Raw genomic sequence first — 20,262 nt, 5'->3', positions numbered from 1 at the left:
TTTAAAATATTTATTTAAAAATAAATATATTTTTATAGGCATTTAATGAAAATGAACTTGAATTTCTAGTACGATTGACCCTTATAATTTTCCTTTCGATCTTCCTATCTACAAGAGGAAGTTTGTCTTAAAGTGCAGAAATTATTTAATTCTAGAGAGAACAAATTTGAGTCACCCTATATTAATTGTACTGTTACATGAGAGAAATTAAATGCCAAGTGTGAAAAGACCATCTATTAGCATAAAAATGGGGACAGGAGTTGTATGATTATTTTGAATTTTCAAAGAATTCAGCTGTATCTCAGCAACTAGTTTCAAGGCCCTCTCTACCAAGCCTTTTTCAGAGTTCTCAATTAGAAATAAAATATATCAATTTGTTGTAATTCTTTTTATGGGAATGCTGGCAGGGGATAAAATAGTTAAAGAAATAGGGAGGTAAGGAAGAAACTAGAGCGGGGATGATCTACAGCTTAGGATATCAGTCTGGAAATAACCAAGATATGGTCATACTGCTAGATTTTTTTTTTCTAGGCACATTAAGAAACACCAATGTAATTTTGTTTAATCATAAACTATGCTAATTTTCCCTTTAGATAATTTAGGTCATTAATCTATGTAAATCATTAGCTTACTACAAATGTTTTCAGCTGTTTATTTCTATTATAACTATTATAACCTGTGTAATAAAAATATTTTTAAAACTTTTGTCTCAATGGTAGTTTACCCCTCATGAGATAATTAGTGAAAATGCTTAAAGTGCTATATACATGTTAAGAATTATTATGAATACAGATCACACATGTTAGCACTTACTAGGAAGTTGTTAGCTGCAAATATTGTGATTATTCATATTTCTGTGTCTTGTCTATGTGGTAAATAAAAATGTAGTTTATCAAGTTTTGTGATTTCTCTGGCTTTTACGGATTTATGAGCAGAGTAGCACACTACTAAACTTAATGTTAATTTAATAAAGGAGCTATTAACTTTAGTCTGTTCATTTAATATATAATATAGAACATTTGGAAGTGTTTATGGAATAAAGAAATCCAGTTTTTCCCCAAGAAATGTTTTATAGTTAGAAATAGTCCAAAAACTGTTAAATGTAATAGATTAATATACTGTGCGTTGACTTTTTTCCAAAAGGAAGATTAAGTTTTTTAAAAAATCAGTCAACAGTAAAAATGCAGTTCTACTGAGATGTTTCTACATTGTGTAGCTCTCAAATTGGTGCCCCCAGTTAATAAGGATCCTTGATTTGTTTGGGGAGTAATTGACCAGAAAGCTTATTAGAAGAGCACACATCTAAATGGTTTATAATAGGTTTCCCCAAGAGCATTTTTTCTTAAAGGATAATGCATTTTTATTTATTTACTTTTCTTTCTGTTGACCCTTAGGCTTCAAACTCTCAAGGATCACTTCACTTACTCCCTTTATGTTAACGTCTGCCGATCCCTCTTTGAAAAGGATAAACTACTCTTTTCCTTTTGTCTAACTGTAAATCTGATGATACATGAGCGTTCGGTCAGTATTGTTTTAATTTGTAGGGAAAAAAATATTACCGTGAATTCATTAATTTATGAACTTGTGTGGGAATATATATAAAAGGATTGTAAATAGTTAATTATAGTTAAGGCATCACAACTAGATTGAATTTCACAGAGGTGAAAAATAAGTTAAGCAGAGTTCATTATATAACTATTACTACTTAAATTTTTGTACGTTTTAGTTTAAAATAGTTTCTATCAGAATCTAAGTATGCATATAAATTAACTAAATATATTGATATATGTACTTCAAGTAATAGTATAAATGGCAATGTTTTTAGAAACTTTTGCAAGTTCATCAAATCTAACCATTGGGCTTAATGATACCATTCATTAATTTTTGCTATGTTTCAAATCTATTAAAATATAGGAAGCACTTTAAGACTGGAAGAGAGGTGTATAAATTCACTATTTTATATTATGTGTTTAAGATTTATTGATTTCATATGGCAATGTATTAGTTGAATTCTGAAGGAGTAGAAGCTTTATTTTTGCATTTCTTGCAAAAATTTCGTAGCAGTACCTCATTATGTTTTATGGAAAATAATTGAAAACATAGCAGATTGATTGCCTTTCAACAATTTTTAGAGCCAATAAAACTCTAAGAAGTCATTTAGGAAAGCATATATTCAAAAAGAATAAATTCAGATTTCCATGTTTAGATCAGTAATTCTGGAGGAAAATTATCAAAAATACCTATCTGAACTGGAACTATTTTGAAAACTGGTTATAATGGATACACTGGTTTCTTATGAATAAATACTGAGCTATACCAGTAACTATAGAATTTTATGGGGACCATACCTGACGCTTGAAAATCAAATAGTCAATTCTTTTAAAATGGTTGTAAGTTTACTATGTATATGATGAACTCATTTCTGACTCTTCATGCTACTTTGTTTTCCAAAGATTAATAAAGCTGAGTGGAGATTTCTGCTAACTGGTGGCATTGGACTGGATAATCCTCATGCCAACCCTTGTACGTGGCTTCCTCAAAAATCTTGGGATGAAATATGTCGACTAGATGAGTTGCCTGCCTTCAAAACCATTCGTAGGGAGTTTATGCACTTAAAGGATGGGTGGAAAAACGTATATGATAGTTTGGTATGTTTTTAACCCTCTTGCTTATTTCAGAGTTTTTAAATGGAGAAAATAATGTCAAACAATTTATTCTTATCTTTGAGTAAAAGCAAGATTTAAGTAAGCTTTAAACTGGTCAAATATTAAAATCAGTGTTTCGATTAAACTATCCCCACCTTCAAAATTGGTGGTTCTGTTTGCACTTCTATTCAAATTCCTTGAAATATATAGAGATGCAAAAAAGCTGCATGGTCCTTAAAAGTACTCTTTGAATTTCCATGCCAGGTTTTTTATTTATTATCAACTTGTACTTTGGCAATCATAATGGCAGATGAGTTAAAATTTTATAAAACAGATATTGTTTAGATTTTCTGAATACAGGACACAAACTAATAAATATTTTTGTCATTTGATGAAAGGGAAAAGCTAATAGTTCTCAAATAATTTTCATGAGACCCTATCTTGCTGATTGGAGATAGCTAACATATACCATGATACTCAGTTTCCCTTCTAGAATATGTAGGAATTGTTGCCTTCCCTCACTTTTCTTTTAGCACAAGGGCTAATATTTTGCTGATTCCCAGTTAATTTTTTCTATTGTTTCTTCTCTCTGGACATTCTGCTTTCCTTGGGTTTAATATGCAACAGTTCTGTTGCAGGGGAGGGTGTAGGGGAAAAAGAGCCAGATGTGTGGAGAACACTTTTTCTTTGGTGACCTGTTTGTTGTATTATACATGATAGTGAGATTGTGTCTACACCTGAATTTAAATATTTTGGACTGGATCTCTTTTGGATCGCTCCTAGTTAGTAACAAAACTACATTTCCCAGAGGCAAATATGTTTTTGTGTATAGTTGATTCTAATTTAAATAGAAATTTCCCTATGATGAAGCATGGAGATTTCTGATCTGAGATACCACATAGCCTTCCTAAATGTTTCAAAGGTGCAGGTGTCTTTTTTTCCATGTTTACTCCTCCTCCTGGAATCTTGATACCTTTCTTCTTGCATATTTTTAATAGCACTCTTTTGGCTTCTTTGATATACACATTCTCAAATATCCCTTTCTGAAAAAAATACCAAAAATTCTTCAAAATAAGAAATAACACATATCCTTCTTACTTCGTTTGCAATAAATGTTTTTTTTTATAAATAGATAATGAGAGTAGTTGGTAGGTTTTTTAAAGGCCTTTGGAGAAATAACGGGGAAAATCTAATGCACATTTATTTTTTTAATAACAGGGATCATTTTGTGCTATTGATTAATATTCATATTGGCATTAACCCGCTTAATTCATGTCTTAGTTTTGTTGTTTTTAGTGGCATTTAAAATTTTCTTTTTATATCTTATTTCATAACTTTGCCCCAACCTAATAAAATTTACATTAGCATTCTTGATTTCAGTCATTACATGTTTTCTGTAAAACTCGATTTAAAAGTCAAAATACTGTTTTTTTTTTCTTTTTTTTCTTGTAAATAGTCTTCCAAATAGCATTGAGTTATATCCACTGTCATTTTAGGAACCACATCATGAGGTTTTTCCTGACGATTGGGAAGATAAAGCGAGTGAGTTTCAAAGGATGCTTATCATTCGTTGCCTGAGACCGGACAAGGTAAATGTCGTCTTTGAAAGCAGCTCAGTGAGTCCAGTCCCTCCTCTCTCCACAGTCCAGCCAAACACGTGTTTCCTTATGTAATTGTGGGTCATGGGGGACGTAAAGGAGCCTGGGGGAAATAACCCCACTTCCTTCTAATGCAGCCATTTTTCAAAAAGTGTATATTTATTAAAACCACACTAAATTAGTAACTCACCAGATTATATTTTATAGTTTTATTTATGTTATGATTCTTCCTTTTATTATACGCTTCCCCAATTCCTCACAATCTACTTCCTTTACATGCAGTAATCTCATTTTTATTCTTACTGTTTCGATGACATTAGTCAATGTGGTTTACATGAAGCTGATTTACTAGACTTTCTGGCTCCTCAAATGCTATCCTGTACATGGTTTTTTGTTGGCTTTTGGAAAGCTAGTAGAATATTAAGACATTCATCACTGCTAACTACAAAGGAAAATGTCAATACCATTAATTTTCATTTCTTTAAATAATAAATTATATAACCAATGAATCAGCTGACCTGTCATATCAACAAATTACAGTACTCATTGACATCCTCATTTGTATTATTAAATTCCATTTAAAAAAACAACTGTTCACTTAAGTGTAAAGACCCATACCCACAGAGATACCTACATACTCTGAGAAAATGTAGACATTAGGAGTGTTGGAAAAATAAATTGAACAAAATATTCCAATTGTCCACTGTTACTGCTTGAGTAAAAATATACATAATTATTTCAAAATTTACTGTATTCAGAATTTGAGTTGCTAAGGAATATAATACAATACTTCCATTCTAACAACAACAGAAAAAGCAGAGCTTAGATTGTGAAAGCAGTGTATTTTTTTTTTTAAGTTTTTCTGTACATCAGTGATAATATAGCGTAGCGGCATTCTTTCCTCTGTAAGCCATGGTCTGTTCGATGAACACACGTCATTCTTGCTTGACTTGGCAGTGTGGCCTTAGCCAGGGCCAAAGTATCCGTTAGGCACAGGGCCTAGGGACCACGATACTCTTAGGGGTTCATGAAAATGTTTTAATTTCTTTTAAAATGAGAAAATAAATCAGTCTGTATTATATTTGTAATTATACCAAAATAGTTGTAAAATACAATTTTTTATATTTATTTATGGAAGAAGGGATCCATGAAGTGCCGAGGGCCCCCGAACATCATAATGCTGCCCAGCTCTTAGATGCTGGAAGTACCTCCCGTTGCTGAGGATCATTATTAAACTGATGAAACATGTCCCCCTTGGTGGCCCTTTTAAAAATGAGTTTTCACTGGAACTTTAGCATTAAGCGTCAGAAGTTTTCACTTCAACTATTAAATATGGAAGAATATGAAATGCTTCAGACTCTTGCCTAATACAGCTTCTTCCTTTAAAACCTTTCATTAAAATTTTCAAAGGTTTTTACTTTGTTTTCCAAGCTAAAGACTGTTCTGCTAAATGACTCTGCATGTACCGTTGACCTTCTCCCCTCAATATTTGATAAACAAAGAAGTTTCTGTTCATGTTTTATATTGTTTAATTAGGAGTGATTAATGAGCTGTTTCCTAATTGCAGCAGTTTCATCTATAAATATCTTTTCCCCAGTTTGTTTTTAAAAATTGGACATTTTAATCTGAAAATATGTTGAGCTACCAAATAGATCCAATATTACTTTCCATAGTCACTCTCTTTTTAAAGTGTATTTGAGGGAACTGGGGAATTAGATATTCAAGCTGAGGAATTTTTGTTTGTATCTTTTTGTTTGTTTTTAAATCAGTTGAGGTTAAACTTAAGGTTTCATAATTCTCTTGCCTACTCTGCACAATACTTCAGCACCTTGTCTTATAACTTTTTCTTACATGTTTCCATATCTCCTCTAGAGTTTTTTTTGGATTGGTGGATGAGTGTAGACATTAATGCTACTCACCAGTATTTCTGATTCTCCTCTCCAGAGTACACTCGAGGTGGGGGCATTGTGGCCATAAACCTTGCTTTGGCCAGTAAAATGTGAGCAGAAGTGTTAGGGCAGGAGCATCTCACTACCAGTGTGAGATTCTGCAGGACACTCCCCCCTGCCACCAAAACTGTGGAATCACATGTTGATATTTAAGTGCCATAAACAGGCTGCAGTGCTGAGCCAGCACAGGGAGAGTTTGTTGCCTGGACACCCAGATGACTTTGCTGGGACAAGAAATAAGCTTTTGTTATGTTAAACCACTGAGATCTGGAAATCGTTTGCTACTACAGCATAATTCAATTTATCCTAAGTGATTAACTAGTTACCATTATCTATACTATCACACCCATAATCCTTAATATAGAAATAATTATTAGTATGCTCTTATATTACTAGCAACCTCAAACCCTTCAATCTTGCTGTTGCCAGGTACTTTAATTTCTAGTGGTAAATCGTTGACGTTAGAATCTATGTATTTAAAATTAATATATGACTATTATGCTTTTAAAAGAATGATTTTCCAAAGCAAAATGGTATTAGCATGCCAGAGAAAGGAACAGTGCTATATGAGGCTAATAATTGGGCTAGTACTACATAGATTTTATTTCTTTGCCATCTCTAAGTCATGAGATATATATCTCCCCTAGGAAAATCAGCAATTGTTTGATCTCTAGTTTACAGTATATGTTATTTGTCAGCACAATTTTTTCTGTCTCCTTTCTACTGCTCTCCCTTCAAAACCAACTCCATCCCATGGTAAGAAGCCACAGGTGCCAGGTTATCTAATGCTCTAGTTTGGAAAAATGTAAAAGATGCACTCTAAATCACCAGTAGGAGAAATGAGATGGGTTTGCACCTTCCATAGAATTTAATAGTTTATAGTGTTTTATTGACAAAAGCATATCAGATGGATAAATACTGAGGTGTGGAATGTTTTGAGCCCATTTACAAAATGAAGAGCTTCTGGCCACAGTTCTCTCCTTCTGGACAGTAAACAAAAAGCAAATTAATCAGCTTTCAATAAGAAACTTGTCAAATATAAGTTAATATGTTTCTCTGACCTCAGATAAATCCTATAGGAACTTGCAAGACACAGAAAAACATACATAGGTGACCACAACCTTCTCTTCTACCTTTGGGAAGATGGCTGCCTAAATTAGTCTATAATTTTTGTTACTGACAGATTTCATTTTATAAACCTGATGCTGGCATAATCAGATTGCAGAAGCAAACCCAATTCCATCGCCTTCCAAACTGAATAGCTTGCACAGCTTCATTTACTTCAGGAGTTACTGTTCAGTCTTGGGAGCAAGCAGGTCTTATTCAGTTTTAACATTTAAAATGAAACAATGAAAATTGTGCCCACCCTCACGCAGGCACCCCTAACTGGGTTCTCTGGCGCTAACAGAAGAATCAGTTTCCACCAGCCATGTTTGCATGAGCGCAGTGGACGCTGCCAGCCTGAAACACTCACAGAAGGGGGGCCGTTTAGAACTCAAAGCTTCCTAAAAGTAAAACCATGCACTTAAAAGCCATGTGCTTTCATTGTGTTTGTAAAATTATAATTTAGTGAAGAAGTTAGCCTTGAGAGGAGAGAGGTTATTAAAAAAACATTTTGTTTTCCTTTGTTAATTATTGTTGTTGTTTTTAATCTAGTGAGAAAAGACAGCCACAGGAAAAGAATAATAGGGAAAAGGGCAAGGACAAGGCCTGAGACAGGCAGTTAGGATATTTTTAGTTTTCTGCCATAAGCTTGATATCTGTGCCCATTCAAAATATCTGAAACATGAAATAACTTATCAAGAAATGAAACTTGATGTATAGATGAATTTATTATTCTGTAATTTTTGTTTAGAATTACCGTAATTAGAATCCCACCTTCACAAAAGAGAGCATCCTAATTTATTCATTCATTTGTTCAGTAGGTATTTATTGCGCAGGAACAATATATGAGTAATCTTGTTAGGTAGATCCATGCCAACCTGGCACTTATACATGTGTTATTACCCTTCTATACCTTTCCATAGTTTTTAATTATTTTTTAATGACATACAGTTGATTTACAATATTGTGTTAATTTCTGGTGTACAGCAAAGTGATTCAGTTATATATATATTCTTTTCTCTTTTTTTGCTGTTTAATAATAATCCAGCTTTACTTTTCTTAAATATTTTTATATATTTTTGACAACAAATCATATTTGTGTGTTTTCTCTGGTTTTATTTTTATTTTTATTTTTTTTTAACATCTTTATTGGAGTATAATTGCTTTACAATGGTGTGTTAGTTTCTGCTTTATAACAAAGTGAATCAGTTATACATATACATATGTTCCCATATCTCTTCCCTCTTGCGTCTCCCTCCCTCCCACCCTCCCTATCCCACCCCTCTAGGTGGTCACAAACCACCGAGCTGATCTCCCTGTGCTATGCAGCTGCTTCCCACTAACGATCTATTTTACGTTTGGTAGTGTATATATGTCCATGCCACTCTCTCACTTTGTCACAGCTTACCCTTCCCCCTCCCCATATCCTCAAGTCCATTCTCTAGTAGGTCTGTGTCTTTATTCCCGTCTTACCCCTAGGTTCTTCATGACCTTTTTTTTTTTTTTCTTAGATTCTATATATATGTGTTAGCATATGGTATTTGTTTTTCTCTTTCTGACTTACTTCACTCTGTATGACAGACTCTAGGTCCATCCACCTCACTACAAATAACTCAATTTCGTTTCTTTTTATGGCTGAGTAATATTCCATTGTATATATGTGCCACAGCTTCTTTATCCATTCATCTGTTGATGGACACCTAGGTTGCTTCTATGTCCTGGCTATTGTAAATAGAGCTGCAATGAACATTTTGGTACATGACTCTTTTTGAATTATGGTTTTCTCAGAGTATGTGCCCAGTAGTGGGATTGCTGGGTCGTATGGTATATTCTTTTTCAGATTCTTTTCCATTATGGTTTATTACAGGATATTCTATGTAGTTCCCTGTGCTATACAGTAGGACTTTGTTGTTTATCTATTTTTTATATAGTAGTGTGTATCTGCTAATCCCAAACTCCTAATTTATCCCTCCCCCACCTCCTTTCCCCTTTGGTAACCATAAGTTTGTTTTGTGTGTCTGTGAGTCTGTTTCTGTTTCATAGATAGATTCATTTGTGCCATATTTTAGATTCCACATATAAGTGATATCTTATGGTATTTGCCTTTCTCTTTCTGACTTACTTCACTTAGTATGACAATCTCTGGGTCCATCCATGTTGCTGCAGATGGCATTATTTCATTCTTTTTTATGGCTGAGTAGTATTTCATTGTGTATATATACCACATCTTCTTTATCCCCTCATCTGTCGATGGACATTTAGGTTGGTTCCCCATCTTGGCTATTTATACCTTTCCATATTTGAATGAATCTGTTGTGGAGGGATTAAAAAATTTAAGTACAGATATTTCTTCACTGTTTCTCAGCTCCAGACCCTCATACCCTCAGTCAGTCTCTCTCTCTTACTCTTTCTCTCTCTTTCTCTCCCCCTCCCTCCCTCCCTCCCTCCCTCCCTCCATCTCTCTCTCTCTCTCTCACACACACACACACACACACACGCACACACACACACACACACACACACACACATCCATACCAGGATTGACACTGTTTTTAAAGTATTGTGACAAGTCAATGAGTTTTACTTACAAACCTTGTGTGGATAGAGGTTCTGGAGAATGCACTATTAAAATTTGGAAACGTTTGTAACTTTCTCCAGAGGAGAACACCTTTTTGAGATTCTTGGTATCTGCAGATTGCTCCTGCAATTCGCTTTAAGTTCAGAAAAGTTGTGGGGTGGTGGAATTGCTGTCCTAATTTGGAGTGTTGTGTGTACACACAATTCCATTCTCGGATATAAGTAGGTGTCCAGTCAGAGTGGTTCTGAAGCTTTCAAAAAATTCTTTGTGCTCTTGTCACTTCATTACTTCTCTTCCTGGGATGTTTACATAATTTGTTAAGCTAGATACAGGGATACTGGTTCATTAAACATACCTTTATTACTTGCTTGGCTCACACCTAAGCCATCACCCAGAGATGAGTGGTGTAGACCCTTCATCAGAAAGAAGGAATGATGTACCTGAGGCTGTACATAGCCATACTGCTTTCTACAAGTCTACTCCCACAGCAGTGCCTGAAAGGGACCCCCAAGCCCCAAAGTTCTGCTCTTTCTCAAACACGCTCCCAGAAAATGCACAGGCGTATTATCAGAAGGTTTACATGACGTAGTTTTGCCTGTTTCTCGGGAGTATGGCGTCTCTTTCACAGTGCTTTCCTTTTCTTTCTTTTTTCAGCTGTATCAATCTTTCTTGGTGGTATAGGATTGTATAAATCACGCTAGAATTTCTACTTCTGAGTTGTGGACTTTGGAACATAGTCAAGTTTTACTTAAAACTTAAGTAAAGAATTAAGGTTTTTTATATTCTTCATCTAGGATATGTTGAATACTCACTAAAAGGAAGAAAAATGCCTTTGAATTCTGGTGTCACTAACCACCCACCTTTTATTACTTAAATAATGTATAGTTTCTTTCTATCTAAAAGACAACTGTATAAAGTGATGCCTTTGACTCTTTACCAACGTTTATAAATACCAAAGCGAATGTAAGGTCCTTTGTTATAAAACACCTTTGAATGTGAAGTTTTTAAGGTTTTAGGCAGATTTTCAGTATTCCTTCAAACATGTTCTTGTCCCTTTCTAGATTATTCCAATGCTGCAAGAATTTGTAAGCAACAGATTGGGACGTGCATTCATTGAACCACCCCCGTTTGACATATCCAAGGCATTTGCGGATAGTAACTGCTGCACACCACTGATTTTCGTGCTCTCTCCTGGAGCAGATCCCATGGCTGCCCTTCTAAAATTTGCTGATGACCAGGTACCTTAAAAGTCTATTTTTTTTCCTGCTGACCTGCTTGTGTCAGTAACCCATGGACATTCAGACAGGGCCTTCTCTTATACTGCTCCCATAACTCAAGGCCTCTTCCAAAGTGGCATTCAGGTGGTAACTGCCCTAGAAATAGACCAGGGGGTCTGGTCTATATATCATATCTGGAAGCTGTAGATGACGCCATATCTGGAACCATATCTGGAAGACACCATATCTGGAAGCTGTAGATGAATCAGGATATAGGAGAAATGAATTCTAGGCAGACATTCCCACAGAGTTCCTTAAATAAATTTGAATAGAAATTAGGGGCTAATGGGTTTTTTTCCTCTGAACTTTATGCAGTAACCAAATTAGTTAAGATATAATTATTCAGAGATCTGGAGGAAACTGGGGCAAGTTCATCTGTCTATTCATAGTTTTCTTTTCAGCTTTGAATTTTAGGAGTTGCTGCTTGATAGCCAGGCTCTTTCATCTCCTCCTCATATTAAAAGTCTTCTTAATTTTTTCCTGTTCCTTATCTCAACAAAGACTCTACAGAATTTTTCATTTATGACCATGACTGTTTCCTTCATGAGTTGGCTTGCTTTTTATCTGTTTATTGGCTTCTTAATCAGTAAGAGGTTTCTAGGGCTGTATGTGCCCTAGAACCTTTGAGGGATGCTGCATGATTAAATTTTAATATATTTAATATTAACATTTCCTGTGATGATAATATTGATTCTTCTTTAAAATGTAATTTAAAATAACATCTTCACTATTCTTATACACAGGGATATGGAGGATCAAAACTTAGGTCTTTATCTCTTGGTCAAGGCCAAGGGCCCATAGCTATGAAGATGTTAGAAAAAGCTGTCAAAGAAGGAACATGGGTTGTTCTTCAGAATTGTCACCTTGCCACCTCTTGGATGCCAACCCTCGAGAAAGTTTGCGAGGTAAAAATGCAAGATTATTTTTATGAGATCATACTCCCCCAATATAATTAGTGATGTACATGCCATCTAAGTAACTCCATTCCTGTCCTGTAATTTGAGGGTTGCAGGATAGTGGCTGGCATGGCTGGGTTATAGGGGAGATGGGCTCACATTGGGAACTAGAGGACAGCACATGGTCAGGCCTTGCCGAATCCCTCCTACTAGAGGCAAGGGCTCATCCCGTGGGTCAGAAATATCCTTAATCCAGAGGAGCAGCCTCAAAGATAGGAATAAACCACAGGGTAGACAGAAACCAATTTACTTTTTACAACAGTGGACCAAAAACAACAAAGAAGGCTTTTCAGGGGGAAATTAGTGTGGCCCCTCTAAACCAAAAGGCTTCAGGATGTAACTTTTCTTTAATTATACTTCTCACCCACTTAGCTAGTGACCCTGCCACAGAGGATGAATCTGAAACCAAAAGAGCACTCCTCCCACCCTCCTTGCAGTGGGTCACGGTACTTCCCTATTTTTGTGGGCAGAAATTCCAGGAAGAAAATCCCACGTAGCTCAACTGAATAAATAGAAAACCTGGCAATTGATTTCAACAAACATAGAGAAAAATGTGTCCATGTAATTACCCGTGACTCTAGGCCTCTCTTCAGAGTCCCTCGAGCTACTAAATTGATATAACTTGCACTATCCAGACATCCACCTGACACTTGAAGGAGCGGACTATATTTTCCTTTATGCCACTTGTCACCATCTTGTTTTGTCTGTATCTCCCACTAGAATGTAAGTGCTGTTTTATTCTCTGGTTTACCTCTAGCACCTTGAATAGTGCCTGGCTCACGGGAGATAATCAATAAATATTTCCTGAGCTGGTGAATGAATAAAGCCTTTCAATGGCTTCCCACTGCATGAAGACAAAGTTCATGCCCCCATCATGGCTTCTTCATTTGACTTTCGCCTGCCTCTCAGGTTTCGTCTCTGGCCACTTCCCATCTTGACTTCTGTGCTCTAGCCATTTGACCTTCTTTCACTTTCATTGGGAGAGCACACTTTCTCAAGAATGTAGGCTTCCATGATGGATGTTATTTCTATCTGCAAAGCTATTCTTCAATATTTTTTGCCTTACTAACATCTTCTCAAGCTTCAGGCCTTATATTAGAGACTTTGTATTTGTGCCTGTTTCCTCACGGTTCCTCTGTCTCTAGGCTGTTCTCATGACCTGTTGAATTGTATCATATACCCATTAGAGAGTCATCCAAGAGGGAAGAGCTGTCCCCAGTGGATGGTGAACTTGGCCCAAAGTCCCATGAGTTATGCTACCTAAGTCACTGGGCATAGGGCAGCCAGTAGGAGGAAAAATGGTACCTTCACCATTTATTAAAAAATGTAGGTGCCTTAGCATCCTTCCAATTCCCCTACCCACCCCTTCACCAGTTGAGTGCTCAAAAATTATTTTACCGATAAAGATTTGCAATTTAAAAAAACATAGATACCACGGACATGGACAATTGGAGGAGTTAGCAGTAGGGAGTGGGGCAGAGCAGGAGAGAGGGAAAGACCCAGGATAATTATTCCAAGGCCCAATATAGCCTTCACGACAGTCATAGATGAGCGTTCCGTCATCCTCCACAGTGCAGGCCTGACTATCCCCGTAAACAAGTAGCGCTAATAGTGATATGGTTTAGTGCTTCAGGATACACCAGTTCTTCTTGCCTTTCAAAATGCTCTTTTTTTTTTTTCATCCCTACGTGGTTTAATATTGATTTATCTGAGTGTGTTGCTTATTCTCACAACCTGGCTACAGCAAGAAGGCATCATTCTTAATCTGGCTCTGGGGCAGAGAAGTATTTCTATAAATATTTCAGCAACATCAGTGAAGATACAAGATTTTTTGGAATGTCTTAGTCTTTATCGCGGCCAAATCTGAATTATGTAATGCCTTTGTAAACTTTACAGTCATGTGATTTAATTGTTAACAGGGAGAGTGACAGCAGCTCTGGGCCTTCCCAACGAAGTATGTTGCTTCCCTGGCAGAATCAGATTTTAAGGCCTTTGCCTTAAACTGCAGCAATAAGCCCTATTTTGTAAAGATGCTTCCTCCCACTTCCAGCCCATCCCATGCACACATGATTGAGATTTTCCTTGCATTTTATGACCCTTTTGGATCTGGTTTCTTTTGTTGCAGGAGTTAAGTGCAGAAACAACACATCCAGATTTCCGAATTTGGCTGACAAGTTACCCATCTCCAAATTTCCCTGTGTCTGTACTGCAGAATGGAGTGAAAATGACCAATGAAGCACCGAAAGGTTTACGGGCTAATATCATTCGATCATACCTCATGGACCCGATCTCTGACCCTGAGTTCTTTGGCAGCTGCAAAAAGCATGTTAGTAATGGCTAAGTCTTGCTACCTCTGCCCCGTAAAGCAATTCAAGTGGCCCCCGGTGATCCTGGATGTGTGTGCTGAGTAAAACTGCAAATTAAATAGGCCTCCTGCACTGTTGGTTTTGATTACTGATTATTGACTGTACTGAAGTCAATTTTATTAATATTTTATTTTATTTTACCACCAGCCTCATTCCTGCACAGCTGAGATCTAGTGGAGTGTCGTTAATTATGCAGCTTTCTATTTAGAAAGTCAGCCGTAAGCCATTCCCAGGACAAATCTGCAAGGTTGGAGAATCTTGTTTCAGGATATTAACTGAGCCCTTTGCTATTTGGAACCATATCTTTAAATTAACACATAAAAATATTTCCTCCATATAACTGTAATGAGAGCCAAAAGGATTTTACTCCCTGATTGATGGGCTCATAAGGGTCTTTTTTTTTTTTAGCATCACCAGGCAAGCAGGGAAGCCACCCACTGCTTTCATGATTAGAATTCTGTGTGTGAATGTCTGTGACCTAAAATTGTTTCACAGTGTTTTGCCATAATTAAAAATGGAAGAGTTTCTTTTTAAGAGGGTTTATGAACCTTGGTAAGTTTTTGCCGTTAAAAAGCTCACACTCTTGATGTTGGGATATGTTTTAAGTACACATCAAAAGAAAGTATTAAGAATAAAGAAGTACTTTCATTAAACCAAAGTCTGGGGTACTAAAAAAAAGGGGGGGGCCTGTATTTAAAATTAAGTCAAACCTTATCCTAAGCATCCAAGACCTGCTGTATGACAAACTTTTGCATGATTTGGCCAGAGAGAGCAGGTTACTCCCAGGTAGGTGGTGAGGGCATTTCTGCACCTGACGGCTGCACAGAAGCCCTTTTGCAAAAATTTACTCCCTTTCTTCCAGATCCAGAGGGCTTTCCAGCGGTAGTCACACAGATCGGAAGTCCAGGCGTTTATGAACCAAAATCCAAACCCAAACCCAAATCTCAAATGCCAAAGCAGTACACCATAATCCTTCGGTTTTAACTTTTTATTTGGAAATAATTTTAAACTCACAGAAAAGTTGCGAATATAAAAGTAGTACAAAGAACAGCCCTATGCCCTTTACTTATATTTGTCTCCTGTTAACATGACCATCTGCAGGTAATTTAGATATGTCACTGCCCTTTATTCCTAGATAAATCCTTCAGTGTATATTTCTTAAGAATAGAGATATTATCTTATCCCATTACAGTTATTATTTTAGTAAATTTAGCAAGTATACACTATTGTATCTAATCTACCCAAATTTGTGTTTGTGTCCCAAATTTGTCAATTGATGCAGTGATGTCCTTTGGAGCATTTTCCCTGTTTACCATGGGGTGGGTCCAGGGTTAGTATCACATTTAGTCACCATGCCTCTTTGCCTCCTTTAATCTGGACCATTGCCTCAGCCTTTCTTTGTCTTTGATGGCACTGACATTTCTGAAGAATTCATCCCCCCCCCCGTTGTTTTTAATAGAACATTTCTCACTTCGGGCTTGCTTGATATTTCCTCGAGATTAGGTTCAAGTTATGCGTTCTGAGCCACAATACGACATGGGTGAAGCCATGTCCTCAGAGTATCATACTGGGAGGCGCACGGTGCCCATTTATCCCTCACTGATGTTACTAATTTTGATCCCACAGACGAAGTGTGGTCTGATTTCTTCGCTGTATAATAACTGCTTTGCCCCTTGCAACTAATAATCAGTCTGTGAGGACACATTTTGGACCATGCAAATAGCCTGTTCCTCATCAAAATCTACGTGGGACACAGATTTAGTAGCCAATGATGACTCTTGCTTGACCCACTTATTTCCGCTGGTGATTCCAACTCCAGCACTCCCTCCACATTTGACGCTTGGCATGCTATTGTCAGCAGCAGCCCTCCCTTCCATTCCATTTATTTATCTTTTATTGGTGTGGACTCATGAATTCCTTGCATTTTTTCCAATGGTTTATAATGCATTACTATTCTTAAGTCTTTTGCTCAAGTTGTCCCAGAATTGGTCAGTGGGAGCTCCTTTTGTACTTGTTATAGGTCCCATTATTATTGTTGTTATTATTATTATTCCTCTTTCTGGCAAAAGCTGCTCCAGGCTTATCTGTATCCCAGTCCTGGAACCAGCCATTTTTCTGAAGAGCCCTGGTTCCTGTTTCATGGGGAATGGTATTAGAGACCAAGATTTGGGTGCCAAACAAGTAGCATTTATTGTCTGTGGTTCAGGTCCTTTTAGAGAGAACTTGGAAATATATACATGTACTCACAAATACATATATGCAAATCTGTATACACACATATAGTACGTACAAACAAGTCCATGCACACACCTCATATACATGTTTTAGAAGTAACGAGTTCCTAGCAATACCTTCAATTTCAGTCCCTCTACCCAGGTTTCTTTCCTGCTTTTCCTCATTCCATATTTGCACATCATCAACACATTTACTAATTTGCTTAATTCTCTAATATATCGAAAAGAGTTGCAGAATTAGCACAGCATGTTTAACTTTGCTTCTCCCACCTTTGTGGTCAAACTTACGCTACTTTCCTCTTGTCTCACACTCTCCCTTTCAATTTTATTCCATGGGGGAAACTTTCCCCCCTGCCCTTGGATAAAACTTTGGGCAGTCCCATGGCTTTCCTGGTTAGTGTCAGGTAATAAAATGGCCTATAGTCATTTTAAACTGCAAAGCCAGTCTTGATTCAGAAATCGGAAAGTGCAACACAATATATTAATCAATATTTCAACTTTTATTCAAAACATAGGTTTCAACTCTCTAGCACTTCGCCTCGGGCCTGTAGTTGGTGGGCTTCATGCCACTAGGGAAAGAGAATCGAGTTGTCATCTTTCCTTTTTTTAATTGAAGTATAGTTCATTTATAACACTGTGTTAGTTTCAGGTGTACAGCAAAGTGATTAAGTTATTTTTTTTCAGGTTATATTCCATTGTAGGGTATTACAAGATAATGAATATAATTCCTTGTGCTATATAGTAAATCCTCACTGCTTATCTATTTTCTGTTTAATAGTTTGTATCTGTTAATCCCACACTCCTAACTTGTCCCTTCCTCCCTCTCCCCTTTGGTAGCCATTAGTTTGTTTTCTATGTCTGTGAGTCTGTTTTTGTTTTGTATATGGATTCATTTGTTTTATTTTTTTTTAGATTCCACGTGTAAGTGATATCATATAGTATTTGTCTTTCTCTTATTTCACTAAGTAGAATATTCTCTAGGTCCATCCATGTTGCTGAAAATGGCAATATTTCATTCTTTTTTATGGCTGAGTAATATTCCATTGTGTATATACACCATATCTTCTTAAACCAATCATATGTTGATGGATGCTTGGGTTGTTTCCATGTCTTGGCTATTGTAACTAGGGCTGCTGTGAACATTGGGGTGCATGTATATTTTTGAATTAGAATTTTCATTTTCTTCTGGATATATACCCAGGAAGTAGAATTGCTGGATCATATGATAGCTCTATTTTTAGTTTTTTAAGGAACCTCCATACTGTTCTCCATAGTGGCTGCACCAACTTACATCTCCACCAACAGCGTACAAGGGTTCCCTTTTCTTCACACCCTCTCCAGCATTTGTTATTTGTTGTCTTTTTGATGATAACCATTCTGAATGGTGTGAGGTGATAACAGCGCATTGTGGTTCTGATTTGCATTTCTCTAATAATTAGTGATGTTGAGCATCTTTTCATGTGTTGTTGGGTCACCTTTCTTTTTGTAACTCCTCCTGCACATGATAGCTGCTGATATGCTCAGTTTGAGCTGCTGAGTGCTCAGTTCAGGGCGTGTGCAGGGGTGAGTCAGGAGGGGCAGAGGTTCCTCTTCTGGGCTGCTATTGCCCGGAGCTGTTTGGACTTGGCAGGGATTTAAAGCTGACTTTTTTGCCTCTTGAGGTCTCTCATGGGTTCTCCTTTGGCTCCCGTGCTGGACTTCTCTGTGACCCCATCACCCATGGCAGTGCCTCCCCTTCAGCTGGCTGTTCCTGATTCCCCTCAGCTTTTGGTTCTCCAGGCTTCATTTCATACAGGCTCTTACTGTTGGGGTTCCTTACTCTGTGACACAAGTCCTCTTGAATAGGAAACCATTAAAATGACCACTGGCTGACATACCTAGTCCAACTCCCTGTCTGCCCCTTGGGATTCACGCCAGATTGGCCCACCATCTGAGGGAGGGCTACTGATTTCCCTCCCATAGTCCATGACCCGAGGCCATAGGCTGCTCTACTCTTCCAGGCATGAGTTTTGTACTGTCCCACTCCATCCCAGCTGCAGGGCATGTGTATCAACTCCCCAAAGGGCCCCATTAGTTCCTTCTCAGTATCTTGGACCCCACACTCCCCTTACCCTTGGAGTTGGGGACAAGGGGACTCCCAGCACAGCAGCTCTTCTTTCCAAGGAAACCTCTTCACAAATTGTCTCTCAAGCTCTATTTTGACCATTTTTATATCCTCCTTGTGGAGGGTACAAATGATTAATATATTGCATCGTACTTTCTGATTTCTGAATCAAGGCTGGCTTTGCAGTCGACAGTGACTATAGGACTTCTCTTGCCTAAAAGCAACCAGAAAAGCCATGAGGCTGCCCAAAATTTCAACCCAGAAGTGCTTGTAGAGCTTCTTAATTGGTTTGAACTATCTCCTTTGAAATTTCTCCATGGTGATCTGGGACCAAACATTGGAATTCATACTCCTTGCCTCATGATGCGTAAGTTGAAACCCCCAAATCCTCTGAGGTAACGTTAAATTAGACAGGCTTACTATACTTTCCAAAAACCTGGTGTACGTAGAAGCTATGTGTGTCAACTGAACATGTATACAAATAGGCATAGCCTAAATAGCTGGTAGAAACAGTTAATTCTGTTTTAGTTTTATTTTGACATGGATATATTGATAAGCAAAAGGAATTAATTTCATTTTAAAATATGATAAGCATAACGCAATATTAGGGGAAGAAATAATGATGTTACACCATTTCTTCTCATTACAGGAGGAATTCAAGAAATTACTATATGGTCTCTGTTTCTTTCATGCTTTGGTACAAGAGAGACGGAAGTTTGGACCCCTGGGGTGGAATATTCCTTATGAATTCAACGAGACTGACCTAAGAATCAGCGTACAGCAACTCCACATGTTCCTGAACCAGTATGAGGTACCATAAAAGTCACAGCAAGGACATTACCTGTTGTGCTGTTTATCACGTTGTGTTTGTACAGTGAGCAGGGACTTCTGATTAATGTCTGCTTTTACAAAATGAATAGAAGGATAGTTCCCAAAAGCTTATTAAGTAGGACTTTATTATAACAGAATATTATAACTGCCATAGTAGGTAGTTAGGATGTCAGTTTGTCTATTAGGAACCTGTATTTTATCATTTGTTTTGACACATAAACACCTATGGGAATCTAAAAAGTGATTGTTATTGTACTTATTTTGAGAAGGATTTGAGAAGACCATACATCAACCAGTCTCCAAAATGAAAAAAAAAAAAAACAAAAAACAGACTGATTTCCCTCTGTTCTGGAGCATGACTTTATTTTTAAGGAAATGTCACTGTAGTTTTATTCCAGAGTTTGGGCCGTTTGTCCTGATCAAACAAACTACTTAAGCCATTGGTGTTAACCTGAGGTATAGATTCTGGGAAGAAGTCCCACAGTGTAATGTCATCACATCAACCACATTTCATCCCCTGCAGTTCTCTCTCTCCCTCCCCCCACCCCTCTCTCCTTTCTGTCTCTCTCCCCATCGCTTGCGCGTGTATATGCACACACACGCATATACTCTCTCTCTCT

At 37.2% G+C, this 20,262-nt stretch overlaps 1 protein-coding gene across 1 annotated transcript in view; it reads left to right on the top strand.

Annotated features, from left to right (window-relative positions):
• Positions 1-20,262, top strand: part of DNAH7 (dynein axonemal heavy chain 7) — a 246,777-nt gene that overhangs the window by 195,585 nt on the left and 30,930 nt on the right. The window contains exons 52-58 of the mRNA XM_061203571.1: positions 1,395-1,521; positions 2,454-2,648; positions 4,142-4,234; positions 10,936-11,112; positions 11,895-12,056; positions 14,233-14,433; positions 19,461-19,622. Of these exons, the coding sequence (XP_061059554.1) occupies positions 1,395-1,521; positions 2,454-2,648; positions 4,142-4,234; positions 10,936-11,112; positions 11,895-12,056; positions 14,233-14,433; positions 19,461-19,622 (1,117 nt within the window). The remainder of the gene's footprint in view (positions 1-1,394; positions 1,522-2,453; positions 2,649-4,141; positions 4,235-10,935; positions 11,113-11,894; positions 12,057-14,232; positions 14,434-19,460; positions 19,623-20,262) is intronic.

This window comes from Eubalaena glacialis, chromosome 1, assembly GCF_028564815.1.
Source record: "Eubalaena glacialis isolate mEubGla1 chromosome 1, mEubGla1.1.hap2.+ XY, whole genome shotgun sequence".
Classification (NCBI taxonomy): Eukaryota; Metazoa; Chordata; class Mammalia; order Artiodactyla; family Balaenidae; genus Eubalaena; species Eubalaena glacialis.
This window is presented reverse-complemented; position numbering and strand designations above follow the sequence as displayed.